Genomic DNA, 21,934 nt, shown 5'->3' with positions numbered 1-21,934 from the left:
TGCTGTGAATTTAACCCTGGTGACGGTGGAGGTGAGCGGCTTCCTGTGGGGATTTTGTCTTGTTTTTTAGGAGACAGTTTGCATTTTCCCAATGTCCCTTTTCATTTCACACAGGGTGAGTGGGGTAGAGGTGATGAGTGAGTGCAGTCCCCTTCCTTTTGGGGAGCCTGCCCAGCTGTCTGTACTCTTTCCCTCTGGGACCTGGGGAACCAGGCACTGAGGATGGTCCCCTGGGCGCATGTTCCCATGGATGTGGCCACACTTGTCACTAAGGCTGCCTTGTGGAAACATCCCATTGGGGCACAGGCCTGACTTGCCTTTGTGTGGCTAATACTGAGTGGGAAGTAGAGGTCAGGCCTGCATGAGTGAAAGCCACTTGGGATGCATGAACAAAGTGGGTAGTGCCAAGGGCTCTAAGGCAGTGTGCCAGCCTGTGAAGTTACCTTTTGTGATGAAAATAGTCAGGGACAGGGAGATGGCATAGCAGGTGTAAGTGCTGGTCCCCAAATCAGGTGCATTGACTCCCCTGGAACCCCAGCCAGATGGGGGGAGGGGCTTATGGGCCACAGCATCTAGGCCCAAAGGAACCCACTCTCCAAAGCTGCCTTCAGACCCCTTGCACACCATGGCACACTATAAAATGACCAGTGTCCACATGATGCAGTGACAGCTGCCACCTCTAGGTGAAGGAAGTTCCCCTCTGGCTGTGTTAAGTGCCCTCTGCCCACAAGGGGCCCTGTTATCACCAAGGTCTCACCTCACAGGCCTGGGTCCTGTGTACTGTGGGGGATGGACGTTGGCCCCTCCCTGCCTCACTGCAGACTCTCAATGACCAAGCAGCACTTGGCAAAAATGCTCTCGGGGGCTTCTTCAGCCAAGATCTAGGGGAAGGAAGCCATGGGGTCAAGGGTACAGCTCATGGCAAGATCTATGCTCCCATAACTGCTTCAAGGCAAGCCCTGATGTGAGCAGGTTTGCAGCCTGGGTAACAGCAATGGGTGTTGGGGGAGTTGAGACCCCATGGGTACAGGGAGCAGAAGACAGAGTCTCCAATGCTTGTTCCCACAGAGATGAGAACACCACCAATGTCCCTTACCTAACACCCCTGTGCTGAGCCAGACGTATGGGCAGCATCAGGGCTTCATAGCTATACAGGTGCAGCATTGGAACCCATTGTAGCTTTCAGGAGCTAAGCACATCCAGTGGCTCACATCTGTCAGTGCTGGGGAGACATGAGTTCTGGGCCAGCCTGGGCTACATGAAATAGAATCCCCTCATTTCAAAGTGGCTAAGCGGGGCCTTCTTCCAGGTACCCACGTTTCGCAGAAGGTTCTTTTGCTGGTAGAAGGCCAGGACAGGCTCACACAGGGTGTAGTATGTTTCTAGACGCTTGTGGATGGTCGATTCTGAATCGTCTGCCCGGTGCTCCACCTGTCCACGTTGCAACACTCTGCGCACCATGGTCTCCATGGAGCAGTCAAACACCATGACTACGTTGGGGGCCCTGCCCACCTAGGCAATAACCAACAGGACAGGGTGAGGAGAGGATCTTGCACAGAGTCCCAAGAGGCCATGAGCTTGGGGAAGAGAGAGATAGAGACTGTGATAAAAATTCAACGCCTATGGATGCCAGAAGAGGGCATCAGGGCCCTTGGCAATGAATGGTGTAGGAGTGGAAATGAGTCACCTACATGGATGCTAAGAACTGAACTCCGGTCCTCTAGAAACAGCAATATACATTCTTTTTTTTTTAATATTTATTTATTATGTATACAATATTCTGTCTGTGTGTGCCTGAAGGCCAGAAGAGGGCACCAGACCCCATTACAAATGATTGTGAGCCACCATGTGGTTGCTGGGAATTGAACTCAGGACCTTTGGAAGAGCAGGCAATGCTCTTAACCTCTGAGCCATCTCTCCAGCCCCCCACACCCGGGTTTTTATGTGGGCTCTTGGCATAGAACTCAGGCCCAGACACTTGCAACGCCAGCACTCTGCTGACTGAGCCATATCATGTACTTGGGGAGACAGGGTCTCATGTCACCCTAACTGACATGGAACTCCTGATCCTCCTGTCTCCAATGCCAGGAGATGAAATCACAGGTGTGCACAGCCATACTGGATATGTTCTTTGTTATTTTATTTATTGACTATTATCTAATTATTTTAAGACAAGGTCATTCATTTTATATACCCAATACTGGCCTTAAACTTAACATTCCTCCTGCTTCGGCCTCCTGAATGCTGATACCATAAAACCTGTTACTTAGTTACACCCTTTTGCTCCCCCCCCCCCACCCTGCCTTTCTTTTTAGATAGGGTTGCACCATATAGCCCTGGACCTGACCTTGTAGAGCAGGCTTTCCACAAGTTCATATCCAATTCATATCCATCGGCCTCTTTTCCAGGTGCTGGGGTTAAACGTGTGTGCTACCTCACCTGACCCTTTGCTGTTTTTCTCTCTTTTTTTCCTTCTCCTTTTTCTTTTGGATAGGGTCTCAGAAGCCCACACTGGCCGTGGTGGCGCACGCCTTTAATCCCAGCACTCGGGAAGCAGAGGCAGGTGGATCTCTGGGAGTTTGAGGCCAGCCTGGTCTACAGAGCTAGTTCCAGGACAGGAACCAGAGAAACACTGTCTCGAAAAACCAAAAAAAAAAAAAAAGAAGAAGAAGAAGAAGAAGCCCCCACTGTCCTTGAACCCCAGTTGTCCTGCTCCCACTTCCCCAGACCAGTGCTGGGATGGCAGGTCTTCCACACATCTTGAGCTGACACTAATGGGGTTCACTTCTACACAGGCTCTGGGGATGGACCTCAGGACATTGAATATAGGAAGCCAGCGCTCTGCCCTCTGAGCCCACCCCCACCCAAGCCAAGGCTCGATTTGTAGTAGTGGGCATTGCATGTGCAGAGCATGTAAGACAAACATGGAAAGGGTGACAGTTCTCTGCCCTTCCTCTGTCCCTCCACGGGCCCCGCCCTACCACTCCCCCCCCCCCCCCCCCCGCCCCGTCTCTCCAGCCTTGGTGGCAAGCACCTTACCTGCTGAGACATCTCACTGAACCCTCTTCATCCTTTTTTTTTTTTTAGATTTATTTATTATGTATACAGTGTTCTGTCTGCATGTTTGCCTACATGCCATAATAGGGCACCAAATCTCATTATAGGTGGCTATGAGCCACCATGTGGTTGCTGAAAATTGAACTCAGGATTTTGGAAGAGCAGGCAGTGCTCTTAACTTCTGTCTCTCCAGCCCACTCTTCATTCTTTTTTAAAATATTTTTTAAACTACGTGTATATGTGTGTGCTACACATGAGTGAACACTGGTACCCACAGAGGAGTGAGGTGCAGGCAGTTGGGAATCACCTGAAGTGGGTGCTGGGAATTGAACTCAGGTCCTCTGAAAGAGCATTGAGTGTTCTTAACTACTGAGTCATCTTTTCAGCCAAAATCTCTCCTTCCTCCCTCCTCCTTTCTCTCTTATTTTGAGAAAGGAAGTATTCTCTGTGTAGCCTTGGCTGTCCTGGAACTTTGTAGACCAGGCTAGCCTCAAACTCAAAGAGATCAGCACCTGCCTCTGCCTCTGAGTGCTGGGATTAAAGGCGTGCACCACCGCTGCTTGGCAAGAAATCTATACTTAAGGCACATTCTTAGTCCTCAGAAGTCCACATTCTAGGCGGGGCTCCACCCTGACCCAGCCACTCACTGCGGGATTGTAAGCAGGGGCTCCACCCCTGAGTTGTATCTCAGCCCCTCTCTTGGGGACTTTGGGGGGGGGGGGTCAGAGCACCACCAGGCTTCAATCTTCAGGTCTTTAAGACAAAGACTTATTCTGTGTAGGTATCGTCGAGTGCACCCATGTGGTGCATGGTTAGGGCTCAGTGGTAGAGTGCTTGTGTCCTTGGAGAGGACCTCATCTTCATGAGGACTCACAACCATTCTAAGTCTAGTTCCAGACCCAGACCTCAAAGGGGGGAGCCAGGCACAACTGTAGTGGACATACAGACGTGCAAACAAAATACTCACATGCATAAATTTGAATATCTGCATAAATTTGAATATCTGAAAAAAGGAATTAACTGCTACTGTCCAGCCAGCAGCTTGCTGTGATGTTGCACACCTGTGTTCCTGGCATTCAGTGGGCCTAGGCAGGAGGACTGCAGAGACTTCCTGGCCAGCCTGGCCACACAGAGAGGCACTGTCTCCAGAAAAAAACAAAAAACAAAGCCAGCCAGATGGACAGTGCTGTCTTGCTGTCCTCCCAGCACTGGGGAAGTGGAGGCAGAGGCATCGACATCAGTGTCACCCTTGGGTACTTAAAAGGTGGAGGCCAAATCCAGGCGGTGGTGGCACACGCCTTTAATCCCAGCACTCAGGAGGCAGAGGCAGGCAGATCTCTGTGAATTTGAGGCCAGCCTGGACTACAGAGCAAGTTCCAGGAGAGGAACCAAAGCTACACAGAAAAACCCTTTCTCAAAAAAAAAAAAAAAAAAAAAAAAGAAAGGAAGGAAGGAAGGAAGAAAAAAGAAAGAAAGAAAGAAACAGAATTGGAGGCCATGAGACACTGAGGACTGAGGCTGCTCCACCCTGACTCCCAGCCCACAGTTCCCTTTGGGTTACACAACTTCACATGTTAAGGATCTGACGATATTTAAACAAGGGGCAGGGATGCTACTTCTGCAGCAAAGCTCCCAGCTTCTCATAAAACCACTGGCTTGGGAACATGGGGCCTGCACGTCCCCATGGCAACAGCAGTGGGAATGCTTACTGAGCTCATTGGCAACTCTCTGCATGGGTAAATTCACTCTCTAGATTCTTCCATCAGCTTGCACCACCAGCATCCGAGTGTGGAGGCCAATTGTGCCTTCCACAGTTGTTCCCCACCTTAGTTTTTTTTTTATGATTTAAAAAATATTTGTGTGTGCATGTGTGTGAGCCAGGTGGTGGCGGCACATGCCTTTAATCCCAGCACTCGGGAGGTAGAGGTAGAGGTAGATCTCAGAGTTTGAGACTAGCCTGAGCTACACAGAGAAACCCTGTTTCGATAAACGAACAAAAATGTATGTGTATAAGCTTTCCCTGGGTGAGTTTATGTGCACCATACACACTGAAGCCTGTCGGGGCCAGAAGAGGGCGTCGGGTCCCTTAAAACTGGAGTTGCAGGTGGTTGTGAGCCACCACGTAGGAAACTGAGCTAAAGAACAGTTACTGCTCTTAACTGCTGAGCCCTCTAGACTGCAGCCTGTTTTGTTCAATTTTTATTGTTTGTCTGAGACAGCTGAACTCTACATGTAGCCTGGGCTAGCCTGGAAATCACAATACTCCTGCCTCACAGGCTTCTGACCCTTACTGCGCATGAGGAGGCTGGGCACAGTCCTGGCAGGCAGAGGGCTTGCCTAGCACGCAGCCCAGGCTGGGTTCCACCCTCTGGTGGCACGGGGCTGCCATCCTGCACCCAAAAGGTGGAGGCAGGAAGTTAGGATTTCAGGGTCAGCCTGTCCGAGTTGTGAGTTTGAGAGCAGCCTAGGCTACGAGAGCTGAAAGAAAGGAGGTCTCCCAGCCTCAGACCCTCAGGCATCATCCTTTCAGGCTTTAAGAGGAGTGAAGGGGGGAGAGGTAGCCTGGAACCTCCACGCGGGCACGCATATCCTAGACATTGTGGGGTCGGGACACTCACAATTCGCTCAAACTCTTTGGCCTGTTCCAGCTCTCTAGGGAAGCCATCGATGAGAAAACCGCTGCTCTCTGGACGAGACAACAGGCTGTCACTGACCATGTCCAGAATGAGACCCTGGGAAGGAAAGTGCGTGGACTCGGAACTCAGTGCACAGGCCCGTGCCCCCCCCCCCTTCCTCCGCAGCAGGACCCAGCACCTTCATCACTAGCATCCTTTCTGCTTGTAGGTTTTCATTCGTTCTGTGCAGCCCTGGCTATCTTAGAACTCATCGACTGGGCTGGCCTCAAACTCGCAGAGATCCAACTGCCTCTTCCTCTCAAATGCTGGGACTAAAGAAGCATGCCACCGCCAGGCTCAAGGCTGGACTCTTAAAAGTTTATTAGATATTGTTGGGTGGTGGAGGCTCACACCTTTAATCCCAGCACTCGGAAGGTAGAGGCACTTGGATGCGATCTCTGAGTTCCAGACCAGCCTGGTCTCCAGAGCTCCAGTACACAGGGCTACACAGAGAAACCCTGTCTCAAAAACAAAGTTTACTAGATCTCTTTATTATGTATCTAGTTGTGGAGGGGTGGTGCACATCCCACAGCAGGTGTGGGGGTCAGAGGACAGCTTAGAGCAGGTGGTTCTCTCCTTCCATCACAGAGGCCCCAGGGACTGAGCTAGGTTGTCAGACTTGGCTGCAAGTACCTTCCCCCAAAGTGCCATCTCTCTGGTCCTTGGCATGGATTCTTTCTGTAGTCACGATACCACCAAACTCCTCATCCTCCTGACTCCACCTCCTGACTGCTGGGTTGTCCAGTGTGCACCCAGTTTCTGCGGTGCTGGGGATGGGACCAGGGTTTTGTGCATGCTAGGTGAGCGCTCTGACAACTGACCTCCGCCACAGCCCTTAACATGACTTTTTTGGGGGTAGAGTTTTATTTATTTATTTATTTATTTATTTATCTATCCATGTCTATATGGATGTCTGTGCATGTGTGCATGTGCGTAGAGCCCTCAGGCTAGACGAAGGCGTCAGATCCCCCTGGAACTAGAGTTACAGTTGTGAGCCACCACGTGGGTCCTGGGCTGGAGCAATAGACGCCCTTAACATGCCATGACATCAGCATGACAAGGCAGTGGCGGGACCAGGACACCCTGGCGTCGTGGGGACTCTGTCCTGCTGTGCCCCCCTTTCCCTTGAACTCTCACCGTGGGCACCAGAAGTCCCTGCTGCATGATGTCCCGGATCTTCCGGCCCCGCTTGGTGCTCCTCTGAGCCTCCTCCCGCAGCAGCTGGCCCAGCCCCACATGGCAGAAGCCGTACTTGGTGGCCATGTTTCTGCATTGGGTCCCTTTCCCGCAGCCGGGGCCGCCCACCACGAAGATGATCAGGAGGGACTTCAGGACATCTATGGTGTTCAGGGAAGACAGAGCGGGTACTAGTGCGTGTCTTTAGGGACCGTGGCCTCGCATCGAAGGGATATGCATCGCTGGGATTCTCTTGAGCCATTTGCACAGACCTTCTCGGAGCACCTCAGGAACTCCACCACCCCATTTTACAGATGATGAAAGGGAAAGGAAAGGTCTCCAAACTCACCCAGCCGCACCCTGCTCCGCCCACCGTGGGGTGCTGCTGTCTATCCCGCCTGCTTGCATCTCAGCCCTTTCCTCTCCCTGCCTCAGACCCTCACAGTCAGCCATGGTTCTTTCCCCCTTTCCACTTGCGTTGGTCCTCCTAGTCAGCCTCTGACACAGGGCTCACGGCCTCTGATGGCGAAGAAAGCAATGTCTCGGCTACTAGACAGATCTGCGGAGTCAGGAGTTTATGGTTCCACGTCTGTGTCTCCCCGCCGCCCCGCTTAACCAACTCCTATGCGTCCCGCTGACTCCCTTTCTCTGAGCGCTCCCTCTGGAGTTGTAATTTCCATTTCGGAGACTGGCTTCGCTACCCGTCAAGTTATCTCCCAAAGGCACCACAACGGTGGGGCAGGGACATGCGCAGCTGCACCTCTGCCCGGTTAGAGTGTGCACACCCTGACGGCGAGGACGCCTGCCCCTCCCACGCCCCCTTCCCCGCGTTACCCTTCTCCTGGGGCCTCAGAGCTCTGCCCGCCTGGGGCAGCGTGGACTCACACAGACCCATCCCGTCCGCAGGCCGGGCTACGCGAGACCCCGTCTGCACCCCACCCCTGAGCCCTCGGCTCCGCTCTGCGTCACAAGGGGCTCATGCTGCAAGATCCCCGGGACTCCCTCCGCGAGGGGACGCAGAGGAAACGGAATCCCGCGCCCACCCCGGAGGCACTCCGAGAGCCCCCCCCCACCGCGGAGCCGGCCGCGGTTGCTACGGCAACGCGCCCTCGGCGCACGCGCGCACGAGAGCGCCAAGGACACGCCCGCTAGGCGCCGTTCCCATCCTACCCAGGACGCCCCGCGGTGCCTGCGCCGTGACGTCACGGAGGGCGTGGCCGTGCGCCGTGAGTCAATCATTCACGCTATAGAAGAGAACGCCGGCTGCAGGCGGCTTCATTCCTCTCAGAGGTTGGAGGCGAAGCTGAAGTGGATACTGAGGTAACTGCCGTCAGAGTGGCAGTTCTACTTCCGGGTCAGGCTGTGACGCACGCACCGAGAGGGTTTTTTTGTTTTGTTTTTTTTGTCTTTTTAAAACTCTCCCAGCTTTTTCTGAGACTTAAGGGTTTGGAAATCAGAAACACAAGATCCTACTAACACGACACGGAAGTTGCCTTCCCCGGGTCAGATCGACCCGGAACCACTTGAACAACGGCCATGGCGGCTATAGTGAGTATGGATGAGGCGGGAATTGGGGGGTCGCAGGACAGATCCGCGACCTCTCCTCGCCTCACAGACCCGTGCATCCTCTGCAGGGCCCCGGCAACCAGAATGTCACCGAGTATGTCGTCCGTGTCCCCAAGTAAGTCACCCACGCCACACACTCCTCGGCCGGCTTCCCGCCCACGCCTCAGTAGCAATCACACCTTAGTTGATGTCAGCGTCGGCCACTTTGTCCTGTTTCAGACGCTCAGGCCAGACATGGTGGCCGCCTTTAATCCCAGCACTCGGGAGGCGGAGGCAGGGGGATCTCGAACTACAGAGCGAGTTTCAGGACAGCCAGGAGTACACAGAGAAATCCTCTATCGTAAAACACACACACACACACACACACACACACACACACACACACACACACGAACTAGTCACGGATGTTATACATCTGTTAAGAGTGCGATATCCTTCAACACCAATCTTAGGTGGGTGCTAGTTAGGCAAGCACTCCACCATTGAGACAGGATTTCTCTGTAGCTAAGGAGCCTGTCCCTGTCCTGGAACTAGCTCTTGTAAACCAGCTGGCCTCAAATTTACAGAGACCTGCCTGCCTCTGTTTCCCGAGTGCTGGGATTAAACTGCCCGGCAGCATGAGTGTCTAAAACAACTTCCACCCGAACAGGGACTTGAACCCTGGACCCTCAGATTAAAAGTCTGATGCTCTACCGACTGAGCTATTCGGGTTCTTGAAGTCAGCCTTACTGTGTAGTCAGTCCTAGCTGATTTGACTGGGCTGGGCTTGAACCTACCAAGACCCATCTGCCTTCACTCCTTGCCTGCTTGTGCCCCTCTCTACAGTAGGGGTCTTTTATACCTTTGGCCCACTTTTTCTTAAAGCTTTATTATTCTTTATGAATGTCTTGTCTAGGTATACAGATATGCACTGTGAGCATGTTTGGTGCCCGTGGATCTGGCTCACTCTTTCTGAGTTGGAGGAGATGGATCCAGCTTCTTAGACAGGGAAACTCTGGAGCAGTGGTTCTCAACCTATGGGTCGCAACCCCTTGGGTGTCAAGTGACCCTCTCATGGGTGTTGTCTAAGACCATTGGAAAACACAGATATTTACATTACGATCCGTAGCAAAATTACAGCTGTGAAGAGCAACAAAAATAATTGCCACAGCGTGAGGAGCTGTGTTAAAGGGTCGCAGCGTTTGGAAGGCTGAGAACCACTGCTCCGGAGTCTTCTATGAGTTCCCAGCGTTACCTACAACCGTGCAGCAGTCATGGTGGATTTGTTGAATTGTCTTGTCCGTTCCAGGAACACAACCAAGAAGTACAACATAATGGCTTTTAATGCGGCGGACAAGGTCAACTTTGCTACCTGGAACCAGGTGAGTCTGTCGTTCTGGGCGGCTGGGCAGGGACCTGGCGGGGCTGCTGGTTGCAGTAATCAGTTTCCTGAAATGATGGTGGCTACACCTATAGCCCAGCAGTTGTGCGATTCCAGCTGTCTGGAGGAGGCTGAGGCAGAGAGAGTACTTGACTGAGCATGGTAGCACATATCTGTAGTCCCAGCACTGGAATTCGGTGGGGTATCTTAAGTTGAAGAGAGAGTACTTGGCTGAGCATAGTAGCACACATCTGTAACCCCAGCGCTGGAATTCGGTGGGGCATCTTAAATTGAAGAGCATCTTTGGCCACATAGTGAGCTCAAGTGAAGCCTGGGAGACATGGACCATGCATTAAAAAACATAAAGTAGGGGACAGCAAGATGGCTCAGCAAGTAAAGAACTGACTCTCCAGATTTGTCTTTTGACTTCACAAACATGTCGTGACATATAAAGTCTTCCCCCACAACAAGTATAAATGCAGTTGAAAAGTTTTTTAGCTGGGTAGTGGTGGCACATGCCTTTAACCCCAACATTGGGAGGCAGAGACAGGTGAATCTCTGTGAGTTCGAGGTTAGCCTGGTTTACAGAGCAAGTTCTAGGACAGGCTCCAAAGCTACAGAGAAACCCTGTCTCGAAAAACCAAAAAAAAAAAAAAGTTTTTTTAATGATAAAGCCTGCTTGGTGTGATGGCACATACCTTTAATGCCAGCTTGGGCAGTAGAGTCAGGAGGACAGCCTGGCTATACAGTGAGACCCTGTCTCAAAAAGATAAAGCCAAAATACAAGATGGAAACAGCCACCGGGATTGTTACCATGGCATCAGGAAGGCAGATGAGTTGTAAGTGTGAAGCCAGTCTGGTAAACAACAGGATTCTCTGGTTAATAGTAGCCAGGTGGCAGAAGCAAACACCTTTAATTCCAGCACTCGGGGAGCAGAGACAGGCAGATCTCTGAGTGGAGTCTAGCCTGGCCTACAGAGCGAGTTCCAGGACAGCCAGGGATCCACAGAGAAACCCAGTCTCAAAAACACCAATAAATCAGGAAATTTAAAGACCAAAGTTTTAAAGTGCCCACCAGTATTCTGGGTGCCATGTTAAAATGTATTTTCATACCGTCTGGGCTGCTCCTGTTCATCTCCAGGTGGACACTGTCTACAGTCTCTCTGTACATGTGTCGTGTGTAACACCACACTGAGGTGTGGGTTCCCGCCGGTCTGTGAAATGAAGACTCAGACACACAAGAATGAGCTTAGCCTCTGTGGCTGTTTCCCTTCGCCTCTGGGCACTTTTATTTTCCCTGCGTTTACACTTCGGCTAGTAGATCTCTGTATCTCAAAACAGACTGAATGACACTTCCGAAAATACAATGGCAGGTGTAAATACCCGATTGATGAGGAACCATGGTTTTCCAGGTTTCCTCTAAACCAAGTTTTTGCATAGGCTTTGTATTCATGCAAAACTCTTGGACAAGTCGTGCGAAACTCTTGGACAAGGTCCACAAAAGGTATCTGTCACACAGAGGATGGATTAGGGGCTGAGTGAAAACTCCACAGCTAGGCCGGGTTTAGCCCAGTGGGAGTTTATGGCTAGCACGGTTACTTAGTCTGGTATCAGGCCGGAGGGACATTATGCCACCTGTGTGTTTCTGTGGTCTTCTGTCCCAGTCTGTTTTCTTGTTATTCTGAGTTCCCCATTTCCTGTGGCCAGAATCTTGATGTGTATGTTGTTTGTGTGTGCACACATGTGCTTGTGGGCGTGCTGTGCATGTCAAGGCCGGGGGTGACATCAGCTGTCTTCTGTAGTCACTTTCCGCGTTGTTACCCAGTGACATTTGTTGGGGTACAGGTGTGTGCGGGATACAGTGTGCAGATCAGAGAACAGTTTTCAGGAGTCAGTTCTTGCCTTCTGCCTGCATTAGTTTTTGAGTCAGTATCTCACTGAACTTGGGCCTTGCTGTCTGTCCCTCCCTGCTGGGGTCTAAGCTGCACAAAGGTACTGGGGATATGAACTCCCACTCCTCATGCTGGGAGCATACAGAACCAGCACAGGGAGACAGAAGGGTGTTCTTGTGAGAGGCTGAGAGGCCATGCCTGCTGCCCACCCAGGCCCGGCTGGAGCGAGATCTGAGCAACAAGAAGATCTACCAGGAGGAGGAGATGCCGGAGTCCGGAGCAGGCAGCGAATTCAACCGAAAGCTGCGGGAGGAGGCACGACGGAAGAAGTATGGCATTGTCCTGAAGGAGTTCCGGCCTGAGGACCAGCCCTGGCTGCTCCGGGTCAACGGCAAATCTGGCCGGAAGTGAGTGACGCCAATGGTGGGGAGGGCCAGCTTGTGCTCTTACACATGTGTGCACGCTTGAGGGGCACCTTCCCCAAGTGTGTTCCAGCAGAAGGGGCGTCCCAGTACCACCGCCCTGACCAAGGTTTAGTCTTGAAGGTGAGCCAACTGTGTGTTGTTGGCCTGGCTCAGCAGCCCAAGTGTGGCCTCGAAATGAGGTCTTAATACTTGGGACAACCCCCTGGGAGAGGGCCATCCATGGCAAAGGAGGTGGGGTCTGATGGAGCCAATGACAAGTGTTCTGTGCACAGAAGCCATGGCGGGTTATAGGCTAGGAGCAGGGCAAACAGTGCAACATGGCCCATATTCTGCCAGCAGCAGCTTTGAGGAGGGCCAAGTGATGATTTGAGCTAAGGAGGCTGTGTCCTGTGCCCTTCTGTCCCAGGCATTCCTAGGAGAGCCCAAATGGGTGCTGATGAGGTAGCTGGGGGTGCAGGCAGCCCTGTGGGTAGGGTTGTGACCTGACCGAGACTTTCCACAGGTTCAAAGGCATAAAGAAGGGTGGGGTGACAGAGAACACAGCCTACTACATCTTCACCCAGTGTGCCGATGGTGCCTTTGAGGCTTTTCCTGTGCAGAACTGGTATAATTTCACACCGCTGGCTCGACACCGCACACTCACTGCTGAGGAGGCTGAGGAGGAATGGGAGAGGTGAGCTACAGGGGTCGCACTGTGAATACCCTTGGAGCAAGCCTGCCCAGCACAGGCAGCAGGACAGCTGGGAGCTGAGTGAGTGGTGACCGCGGGTGGGCACAACTTCCCAATGGCAGCCACCTAGGAGGTAGAGTTGAAACGGAAGCAAGGAAGCTGGGACAGAGAACTGGGGAGGCCCAGCATAAGGCGTCCAGGGAGGGCTATGGGTATTTATGTGATGTGTGGGGTTGCTGTGTGCCTGCTTGCAAGCCTGGACCAGTGCATGTTCTCAAGGGGCCAGGACTACAAGGTCAAAAGCAGCCTCTTCCCCATGCATGCATGTGTCCATAGCAGCTCCTTGTCCAGAAGACCCCTGCTCTTAAGTAATCCATGAGATAAATTAATTGTGGAGGATGTGGTGTGTGTTTGTACACCTGCACACTAGTTACCCTAAAGGTGGAAGCGAGAGGAGCAGGGATTGAATTTCATTCTTTGCTGTATTATTAAGTTTGAGGTCAGCCAGGATTATATGAGATCTGGTCTCAAAACACCCCAAAACTTACCAGGCATGGTGGTGCATGCCTTTAATCTCAACACTCAGGAGACAGAGGCAAGAGGATCTCTGTGAGTTCAAGGCCAGCCTGGTCTACATAATGAGTTCCAAGACAGCCAGGACTATGTAGAGACACCTTGTCTCAAAAGAAAAATAGAAAGGAATATTAATTAGCTAACCAATGTGATGGCTGGATTTGCCTGGAACAGACCCTGAGCTTGGAGGAGTGTTCAGTGTACATGGACCTGAGGGTTCACACTGTATGGTTTCAAGATTTGGGTGTCTGAAGTGATCCAGGTTGTCTTTTTCTGTGGTTGATTGGTTGGTTGGTTGACTGGGGAGACGGATTCCTGGAGCATGCTGTGTAGTGACAGACTACATAGGGTATACTGTGTGGCTCATATCAGCGACCTTGTGGGGTCATCCTGTCTGCCCGCCTGAGTGACTTGGTCACTATCCTCTACCATCCCCAGAGTGCTCAGTCTCTGTCCCCATGTGCAGGAGGAACAAGGTTCTGAATCACTTCAGCATCATGCAGCAGCGGCGGCTCAAGGACCAAGACCAGGACGAAGATGAGGAGGAGAAGGAGAAGCGCAGCCGCAAGAAGCCCAGCGAGCTGCGTATCCATGACCTGGAGGATGACCTGGAAATGTCCTCCGATGGCAGCGATGCCAGTGGCGAGGAGGGTGAGCGGGGACCTAGAGGTCCTAGTTCAAGGACAGGGCTCCCAGGGAAGCACGTGACACATGGCACCTTAGCAGAATTTCCAGGGGAGCAGTTTGACTGTTCCGAGGGTGCTCTGCTGCAGGTCCCAGGCCTGGGTGACTGAGTGACTGTCACCCCTCTGGTGGAGTGGGGTGAGGGCGGCAGGCTGAGCTGCCTGCATGGGAGGGGTAAGTGCCCAGACTAGCCTCTGCTTTCTCTATGAATTGGCCTAACACGGGGTGCAGTCTCCTTGTCAGGGTATGACACATGAAGACTTACTTCATTTGGTGTGCTGGCCACAATCCCAGACCTCAGGCCTAGGCAAGAGGATCCAGAGTTCACAGCCAGCCCTGCCTTCCTACCTGGACCCCATCTTAAAATATAAAGGGCATGCCTTAAATCACTCAGGAGTCAGGGGCAGGCTGGTCTGAGTTCAAGGACAGCCAGGTCTACAGAGTGAGTTTCAGGACAGCCAGGACTACACAGAGAAATCTTATCTGAACATGCCCCCGCCCAAAAAAAATCTAAAAAAGGATGAGCTGGGCCTTAGGGATAGAGAACCCTTCCCCCTCAAACCCTACACAACACAGTGATACAAGGTAGGGGCTGGTGGCATGGCTCTGGGGTGCAGTGGAGCCCTCACCTAGCTGTGAACAACGCTCTGGGCTCATCCAGTCTGATCCCCCCACATCTTCTTTATCCTTCATAGGCAACAGAGCCTCCAAAGCTAAGAAAAAGGCCCCACTGACCAAGGCAGGCAGGAAGAAGAAAAAGAAGAAGGGCTCAGATGACGAGGCCTTTGAGGACAGTGACGATGGGGACTTTGAGGGCCAGGAGGTGGACTACATGTCAGACGGCTCCAGGTGAGGCAGGTGTGAGGCAGGCCATGGTAGGCTTTGGCAGGCCTGTGGTCATCCATCTTCATGTTTGCCCTTCTCTGCCCCACAGCAGCTCCCCGGATGAGACAGAGGGCAAGCCCAAAGTGCTGCAGCAGGAGGATGGCCCCAAGGGTAGGTGTCAGGGACCAGCTGGGGGTGGGAGCCCTCCTGGCAGTCCCTCTGCTCATACCTGTGTCCCCAGGCGTGGATGAGCAGAGCGAGAGCAGTGAGGAGAGCGAGGAGGAGAAGCCCCCTGAGGAAGACAAGGAGGAGGAGGAAGAGAAGAAGGTCCCCACCCCACAGGAGAAGAAGCGCAGGAAAGGTACATGGGGCACTTGAGCCTCAGGGTCACAGTATCCTCCTGCTCACTGGTGGTGGGTGGGCTCTAGGGTCTCTGCTTATGACCTTCCTCTGGCCCTGCAGACAGCAGCGATGAGTCAGACAGTTCGGAGGACAGCGACATCGACAGCGAGACCTCTTCTGCACTCTTCATGGCGGTAAGGCAGAGCCCAGGGCTGGGATGGGAGTGGTAGTCCCAGCCTACAGACTCACACCCTAATCTCTGCAGAAGAAGAAGACCCCCCCCAAGAGGGAGCGGAAGCCATCAGGGGGGAGTTCTAAGGGCCCCAGTCGACCAGGAACTCCCAGTACAGAGGCAGCAAGCACCTCTTCCACCCTGCGGGCTGCAGCCAGCAAGCTGGAACAGGGTGAGTGTCCCTGGGGGAACTGAGAGCCAATGGCAGCCCACATCCTTCTGCACCCCTGATGCCCCATCTGCTCCCCTGCTCCCACCTGACATTTCTCTGTACAGCAGGGAAACGGACAGGTGAGACTCCAGCAGCCAAGCGCCTGCGGATGGACACGGCCCCTCAGAGCCTGTCTGGGAAGTCCACACCCAGCAGCGGGTAGGTTCAGATCTGAGTAGGGACCACAAGACAGGACTAGGCCACAAGGGACTCTTGTGTGACCAGAGCCTCCTTCCCTCCACCTCCCACAGTGATGTCCAGGTGACAGAGGACGCTGTGCGCCGCTACCTGACCCGCAAGCCCATGACCACAAAGGACCTGCTGAAAAAGTTCCAGACCAAAAAGACAGGGCTGAGCAGCGAGCAGACGGTGAATGTGCTGGCGCAGATCCTCAAGCGCCTCAACCCTGAGCGCAAGATGATTGGTGACAAGATGCACTTCTCCCTCAAAGAGTGACGCGAATAAAGAGATGCCCAGAGTGCAAGCGAGTCCTCACTGCCACCCAGCCCTCCCCTGGGGCGGACACAGCCTTCCTACCCGCTGAGCTCAGTCCATGGCCAGGGCTTGTTCCCTGTGCCATCTTCAGGAGTTAATTTCACCTGGAGAAGCTCTGCCCTGCCCACGCCCAGCCCTGACTGTGCCATTGTGTTGTGTGGGGTTTACAATGGACCTTGTCTGGGAATGCTCAGCTCCCAGCAGTCTTCCAGGAGTGCAGGCTGGGGATTCGCTGTGCTTGAGCACAAGTGGTGAAATGGTGGGACTCAGACTCGCTACTTGGCACTTTTTAGTGAGCTATGTGCCCAGTCCTCTCTTTACTGTTAGAGCTGAGGCTGCCCTCGAACTCATGATCTTCCCTCCCACCTCCACCTCTGGAGTGCTAGGGTCGTAGGCATGTACCACTGGCAGGCATGGCTCTTCTATCTTTCGAGAGAGAGTCTCGCTGTGTAGCCCAGGCTATCCGGGAACTCAGTTTCCCAGATGCTAGGATGACAGTACCGCTGCATCCAGCCCAGCCACTGTTGCATTTCTTGGCTCAGGTGCTTCCTTCCATAGCCACTGGAACCCAAACCTATTCCTAGTGTTGGCACTTGGATGCTGTTTTCCATTTCCAAGTGACATTCCTGGGGTCACCCTTATCTCCCGACAGGCCCAGTGATATATTTTACCCAGGCCAGCCGGGCGTTGCTCAGGGAGAGTACTTTACATTCTTGGGTGGTGACATGGCTGATTGGTTCTTGGCCTCAGGTACTACCTTGAAAACTGGGTCCTGAGCAGCCTGGGAGGGAAGGAGGGAGGAAGGGGGGAGGGGAGGGGAGAGGCTTTCCTCTCAGTGGCACCAGGGGAAACCCACTCCCACTTTAGCCGCCCCTGGGATGCCCCTGTTCACTGAGCATCCTACCCCACTCTCTCTGGCCTTTTGGACTGGGTCTAAGGTGTCATCCACCCAGGGCAGGCAGGGTATGGCCTTGTGGTTAGGGGCAGGGCCTCGTGTTCAGGGCACCTGTTTTAAACTTGATTCTGCATGGCATACAAGTGACCTTTGGTTTTGAAAGCCATTGTTGTTGTTTCTTTTCCTTTTGAGATAGAGTCTCACATAGCCTAGGCTGGCCTTGAACTAGTGCTCCTCCTGCCTCAGCCTCCCCAGTGCTGAGATGACAGGCATGCACCTCATGTCATTTTATGCTGTGATTTGGATGGAACCCAGGGCTTCGAATGTGGGAGATGGCCTCGCTCTAGCTTATGCCGGCTACAGCCTGCAGCAATCCTGCCCCAGCCTCCTGAGCGCTGAGGTATCCAGGAGTGGGCAGCATGCACTGCCACGTCCAGCACCACTTGGATTCCTTTGCCTCCAACGTCCTTGGTTTGATGTTGCCCATATCCACTGCTGGGTCTCAGGGTTTAAAAGTCAGCAAAACCTGTTCCTTCTCGGGAATGATGGGATCCAGCAAGCTCCAGCTTCCCCTTGGGTCTGATGCTCTAAAACCCAGATTGGCTATAGCTGTGCCTTTTCAGGTTGGCCTTCCAAGAAGGGGAGTCCCAGCCCTTGGCTATCGCCTAGACTCCCTTTTCCTGTTTTGATGCTGGCTCAACCAGGCCCGGAGACAAGGGTGCGATGCCTTAATCCTAACTGAATCCGAGATGGATGGAAGCCCACTGACTCTTCCATCTGCCATGAGCCCTTCCCGGTCCTGATTGGCCCCACATGGCCCACACTCTAGGGCATGACCCCTCAAGAGACTCTCTTCTGGTGTCCCTGCACTTCCCAGCAAAAGCAGGTGGGGTGGGGACACAGATTGGTGGCTAGCTCTGGGCTTTGTTTCTGGCCGGTGGTGGGGCATTCATAAATCAGGGGCATCCGGAAATGGATCTATGGAATGTCTGGGTGGGTAAGCCATCAATTCTTAGGGGTGAGGATGTGGGGACAAGGTGGGTGGAACCCCAGTGGCTTCCCTAAGCCATGGTGTTGGCAGTGAGTTTAATCCCCAGGACAGGCAGTGAATAAATTGAGGGGACCAGGGTCTTAGCATCCTGGGCCCTCCCTGTCACAATGGCTGCAGGAAGACTAACACTCATGTTTCTGCTGCTCCTGTCCTTGCACCTGGGCCTCGGGTGGGGCTCTGATCCTCAAAGGGCTGCAACGGCAGAAGAGCTCTTGTTTGAGGAGATGGCAGAGACTGGAGGGACCTGGAAGCCCCAGGAGGGTAAGAATTCCTGGGGGCGCCTCATGACTCCCCAGTTCCTTCTAAAACCCTCTTGTCTCATATTCCTGTTCTACCCTGCACTAGGTAACATCCATGTCCGCCTTTCAAGAGCTCTGGCTGGTCCATGCCAGCTGTGGAGCCTGACACTGCCGGTGGCTGAGCTGGGCCTGGGCTATGCCTCAGAGGAGAAGGTCATCTTCCGATACTGTGCTGGCAGCTGTCCCCGAGAGGCCCGTACCCAGCACAGCCTGGTGCTGGCCCGACTGCGTGGGCAGGGTCGGGCCCATGGTCGACCCTGCTGCCGGCCCACCAGCTATGCTGATGTGACCTTCCTCGACGACCGTCACCGCTGGCAGCAGCTGCCTCAGCTCTCAGCAGCTGCTTGTGGCTGTGGTGGCTGAAGGTGGCCAGCTCTGTGTCTCAGAATCAGAAGCATGAGGGAACCTGGGCTTTGAAGGGCTCAGGTAACGTTTATTAGAAACTTGTCTAGGTGAAGAAGAGAAGGAAGAGACCCGGGACTGAGGATCAGCAATTAATGCAATAAAAGGAATGTTCTAATGGCTTTAGGAGTATGTGTGATGGGGTACACCCTGGCAAGCCTCCAGGCTATGTGGGTTCTAAGACTTGTCTCTTGAGGGCCCTAGCCCTGGCAGATGGTAATTTGAAGACAACCACAGTATTCTTTTTCCAACTTTATTCACAAGTCCAGAGGACAGGCGTAGAAGTCAGCTGGCTGAGGGTGGCTTTTCTGGCCTTCCTGACCCCATCCCCTCAGGGAGGGAGCGGCAAATCACTGAGATGCGTCGGCCCCGAGGGACACGTCGCTCCCCAAAAAATGATTCTTCATCTCGAAGGATCTCATGGGAGAAGTCGTATCGGGCTGAACCCCTGCAAGAAGAGATGGGCTGACTGGGGTGGGTGGGGGGAAATCCAACCCTTCCAGCATTTCTACAGTTTTTCTGAGTGGTGGTGGCTGCTTCCTCTGCTGTGAGAGCACAAACAAGAGGTGTTAGAAGCACCTGACCTCATCTGAGGGCTTCTGGGCAAGGCATTACCTTAGAATATAGAGGGAGCCTGGTTCCAGCAGCAGTTCCAGCCACTGCTCAGGTTCCTGGGTGTGCACCAACTTCATAACACTTGGGGACAGCAGGGAGAGGCCAGCAATGGTGGATCCACAGAACTGGAAGAGGGGGTGGGATCAGGCTCAGATCTGCCCTCCTGCCCACCCAGATCCTCGGAGTTCTGAGGAACTGCCTTCTGCCCACCTTGACACTGTCAACATGGGGCTTGATGTAGCCCCGGGGTTCCAGGTCCAACACGTGAACCAAGGATAGCAGGGTCTGGTCAGGGCCAAAGGCAGCCTCCTGGACCCGATGCAGAATGGCTTGGCTTGCATCAGACCATCGGGACTTCTCGGTCTCCCTGAAACCGTGGATGGCCTGCACAGAGAGCTCAGGTCATAGTTGGAAACTTCCAGGAGAGGGAAATGAGGCACAGTCCACAGGTAGTTTTTCCTGCTTTAATTTATAATCCTAAGCTGGCTCAGAGAGGTCTCAACCGCACATCTGGTCTCCAGGCTCCAATTCCTAGTCCCTGGTGCTGCCCCAGTATTCGGAGTCTCAGTCTCCGGGCTCAATTCAATCTCACTAAGACCCTGGAGAGACCCCAACTGCTGGCACCCCCTCACCCGAGTCTTCTTTCTACTTCTGACCTTGTCGACAGCCATCAGCTGCAAGACCTCATGTCCAAAGGAATCTTGCCTTTGCAGCCCATTCCCTTATGCCCACAAAGGTCCTCCGATTCCAAGCCCATGCACTGCTCTATCCCCCTGGACTCAGCACTCCTGGCTCACCTTCCTGGCTCAGGCCCCCGCAGCTCTAGGTCCCACCCACACCACCCAGCTGCAGACCTTCCCCCTTCCTCAGCTCTGGCATTAAGATCAGCCCTGTCCCATAGGATGTCCGGATCCTAGTGTTCCGAACTTTGTCCCTCCTGAGCTGCCAAGTACCCGCCACGACACACACCAAAGCAGTGCCGCGAGAGACCAATCCCCAGTCCCAGACACACTACACCGGTCCTAGCCCGGCCGAGCCCACCGAGTCCCGCCCCAGGGCTCGCCGTCTACTAGACGGCCCCGCCCCGTGGGCGTCCCATCATAGTCCCTGCCCCCTGTGGCTCCGCCCACTCACCGCATCCCAGTGGTCGTACTCATAGCGCCGGCGCCGCAGCTGGGGCTCCAGTTCGCGTGTCAGCGTGTCCTCCTCCGCCTGGCTCAGAAAGCCAGGCCGCACCACGGCCTCATCGCGCAGGCGGCTCAGCACGGCGGGGTCCGAGGCGCGAACCCAGCCGCACCCAGAAAGCATCCGCATCGCCAGGCGCCCGCTGACCGCCATCTTCAGGCGACCGCTTAAAAGACGGCTCATGTTCCCGCAAGCCATTGGCTGAGGCCAGCTCTGAGCCCGCCTCCTACCGCACGCTAGTGGACTTGAGCTCGTTCTATTAGCTGTGCCCCAGACCGTCTAGTGTTAGTCCCGCCTCTGGGCCCTGACTTGATCTGTCCGGTTCGTGCTTGAGGTGCTGAATCTGGGCTAACCGAGGCTTGGGGTCACGTGGGGGTAAAGTCAAGGTTAGAGGTTCAACCCGCGTGCTAGTACGGCCCGACAGCTGCTATTCAGCACACCCTGGCGGAGAGAAGGGGAATGGCAACTTCAACCTGAACTACAGGAGATGCTGTCCAAACAATAAAAAAAATAAGATGCTCAAACAAGTAAGACCCATTAATACAACCCACACCTCAAATTTTCTGAATTTAAAAACAAAAAACTGTCTACCACCCTAATAACACCTGGGCTCACGAAGATGGCTCAGCAGGTAAAGGCACTGGTAGCGTTGGTGTGATCCCCAGGACCACTCCTCCGATCCCCCCACCCCCCACAAAGCAGAGAAGTCACTCCAGATCTCCACAGGGATACTGGCACCTGCCCCCTCTCCCACAAATAAGTGTCCAATTTCCTTTTTCAGCTATATCTATATACCCAATCCTCTGCTTCCCTTTTTGGTAAAAAGTCCACAAAAATTTCCCCTACCATTCTTTCTGGCTCCAGCCTGCTTTTGGATCCTATGGCAAAGAGCCAGGTCTCATGGGTCTGAGGATGGTGGCTCCTCCATGTCGCGTCTGGTGGACCTCCAGCCCACACTACCTACCCTCTCCAGGGGCAGAGACAGGCTCAGCAGGTAAGATGTACTTCTCTCAAGTTCCAGCACCCACAGGGAAGCTCCAGGGACCCAATACCCTCTTCTGGCCACCAGGGGTACTGCACTCAGGTACACAAACCCACACATAATCAAAACCATAGTTCTACCTACTGGCTTAAAAGCTTGCTAACAGCCATGCACGGTGGAGCACACCTTTAATCCCAGCACTCGGGAGGCAGAGGCAGGAGGATCTATGAGTTTGAGACCCAGCCAGGTTCACACAGAGAAACCCTGTCTCGACAACCAGACAAACAAAGTGGTTTGTCGTGGAGTCAAAGTGGAAGCGGCC

At 53.7% G+C, this 21,934-nt stretch overlaps 4 protein-coding genes and 1 non-coding gene across 9 annotated transcripts; 2 read left to right on the top strand and 3 right to left on the bottom strand.

Moving 5' to 3' along the window:
• Positions 1-1,071: 1,071 nt before the first annotated feature.
• On the bottom strand, positions 1,072-7,829 carry LOC121459916 (adenylate kinase isoenzyme 1). 2 transcript variants are annotated; one of them, XM_041670009.1, is made up of 4 exons: positions 7,743-7,829; positions 6,870-7,069; positions 5,676-5,789; positions 1,072-1,512 (listed from the first exon to the last, which is right to left on the bottom strand). In XM_041670009.1, exons 1-4 carry the CDS (start codon positions 7,801-7,803, stop codon positions 1,255-1,257), a joined length of 633 nt encoding a protein of 210 aa, XP_041525943.1. In that variant the 5' UTR covers positions 7,804-7,829; the 3' UTR covers positions 1,072-1,254. The 2 variants fall into 2 exon arrangements, with proteins under 2 accessions (XP_041525943.1, XP_041525944.1); XM_041670010.1 differs by lacking the exon at positions 5,676-5,789.
• A 327-nt stretch (positions 7,830-8,156) lies between these two features.
• Gtf2f1 (general transcription factor IIF subunit 1) lies at positions 8,157-16,167 on the top strand. 3 transcript variants are annotated; one of them, XM_041669216.1, is made up of 13 exons: positions 8,157-8,456; positions 8,543-8,589; positions 9,763-9,835; positions 11,940-12,133; positions 12,654-12,824; positions 13,861-14,045; positions 14,774-14,927; positions 15,016-15,074; positions 15,145-15,264; positions 15,366-15,439; positions 15,511-15,649; positions 15,754-15,847; positions 15,940-16,167. In XM_041669216.1, the coding sequence occupies exons 1-13, from the start codon at positions 8,445-8,447 to the stop codon at positions 16,142-16,144; spliced, it is 1,527 nt and encodes a 508-aa protein (XP_041525150.1). In that variant the 5' UTR covers positions 8,157-8,444; the 3' UTR covers positions 16,145-16,167. The 3 variants fall into 3 exon arrangements, with proteins under 3 accessions (XP_041525150.1, XP_041525149.1, XP_041525147.1); XM_041669215.1 differs by having other exon boundaries at positions 15,013-15,074; positions 15,757-15,847; XM_041669213.1 differs by having other exon boundaries at positions 15,013-15,074.
• Trnak-uuu lies at positions 9,113-9,185 on the bottom strand. Its single transcript has one exon. It is a non-coding gene; the product is annotated as a tRNA-Lys (tRNA).
• An 853-nt stretch (positions 16,168-17,020) lies between the features above and the next one.
• Pspn (persephin) lies at positions 17,021-18,940 on the top strand. Its single transcript, XM_041669241.1, has 2 exons — positions 17,021-18,390; positions 18,475-18,940. The coding sequence occupies exons 1-2, from the start codon at positions 18,237-18,239 to the stop codon at positions 18,789-18,791; spliced, it is 471 nt and encodes a 156-aa protein (XP_041525175.1). The 5' UTR covers positions 17,021-18,236; the 3' UTR covers positions 18,792-18,940.
• A 129-nt stretch (positions 18,941-19,069) lies between these two features.
• Alkbh7 (alkB homolog 7) lies at positions 19,070-20,981 on the bottom strand. Of its 2 annotated transcripts, XM_041669239.1 has the most exons (4): positions 20,580-20,960; positions 19,656-19,829; positions 19,446-19,570; positions 19,070-19,278 (listed from the first exon to the last, which is right to left on the bottom strand). In XM_041669239.1, exons 1-4 carry the CDS (start codon positions 20,826-20,828, stop codon positions 19,116-19,118), a joined length of 711 nt encoding a protein of 236 aa, XP_041525173.1. In that variant the 5' UTR covers positions 20,829-20,960; the 3' UTR covers positions 19,070-19,115. The 2 variants fall into 2 exon arrangements, with proteins under 2 accessions (XP_041525173.1, XP_041525174.1); XM_041669240.1 differs by lacking the exon at positions 19,656-19,829 and having other exon boundaries at positions 20,580-20,981.
• Positions 20,982-21,934: the final 953 nt, after the last annotated feature.

Source organism: Microtus oregoni, unplaced genomic scaffold (genome assembly GCF_018167655.1).
Source record: "Microtus oregoni isolate MIOR12 unplaced genomic scaffold, Mior012 000019F_ref0000042, whole genome shotgun sequence".
In the NCBI taxonomy this organism is placed as follows: domain Eukaryota; kingdom Metazoa; phylum Chordata; class Mammalia; order Rodentia; family Cricetidae; genus Microtus; species Microtus oregoni.
This window is presented reverse-complemented; position numbering and strand designations above follow the sequence as displayed.

Excerpts from the sequence above, each read along its gene's own strand:
- Gtf2f1 (XM_041669213.1), top strand. Across the intron at positions 9,836-11,939 it reads ACTTTGCTACCTGGAACCAG|GCCCGGCTGGAGCGAGATCT; the intron begins GTGAGTCTGTCG and ends CTGCCCACCCAG. Across the intron at positions 12,825-13,860 it reads GCTGAGGAGGAATGGGAGAG|GAGGAACAAGGTTCTGAATC; the intron begins GTGAGCTACAGG and ends CCCCATGTGCAG.
- Pspn (XM_041669241.1), top strand. The coding sequence starts at position 18,237 with ATGGCTGCAGGAAGACTAACACTCATGTTTCTGCTGCTCCTGTCCTTG. Across the intron at positions 18,391-18,474 it reads GACCTGGAAGCCCCAGGAGG|GTAACATCCATGTCCGCCTT; the intron begins GTAAGAATTCCT and ends ACCCTGCACTAG.
- LOC121459916 (XM_041670009.1), bottom strand. The coding sequence starts at position 7,803 with ATGGGTCTGTGTGAGTCCACGCTGCCCCAGGCGGGCAGAGCTCTGAGG. Across the intron at positions 5,790-6,869 it reads AGGGACTTCTGGTGCCCACG|GGTCTCATTCTGGACATGGT; the intron begins GTGAGAGTTCAA and ends TTTCCTTCCCAG. Across the intron at positions 1,513-5,675 it reads CCAAAGAGTTTGAGCGAATT|GTGGGCAGGGCCCCCAACGT; the intron begins GTGAGTGTCCCG and ends GTTATTGCCTAG.
- Alkbh7 (XM_041669239.1), bottom strand. The coding sequence starts at position 20,828 with ATGGCTTGCGGGAACATGAGCCGTCTTTTAAGCGGTCGCCTGAAGATG. Across the intron at positions 19,830-20,579 it reads AGTACGACCACTGGGATGCG|GCCATCCACGGTTTCAGGGA; the intron begins GTGAGTGGGCGG and ends CTCTCTGTGCAG. Across the intron at positions 19,571-19,655 it reads CCCATGTTGACAGTGTCAAG|TTCTGTGGATCCACCATTGC; the intron begins GTGGGCAGAAGG and ends CCCCTCTTCCAG.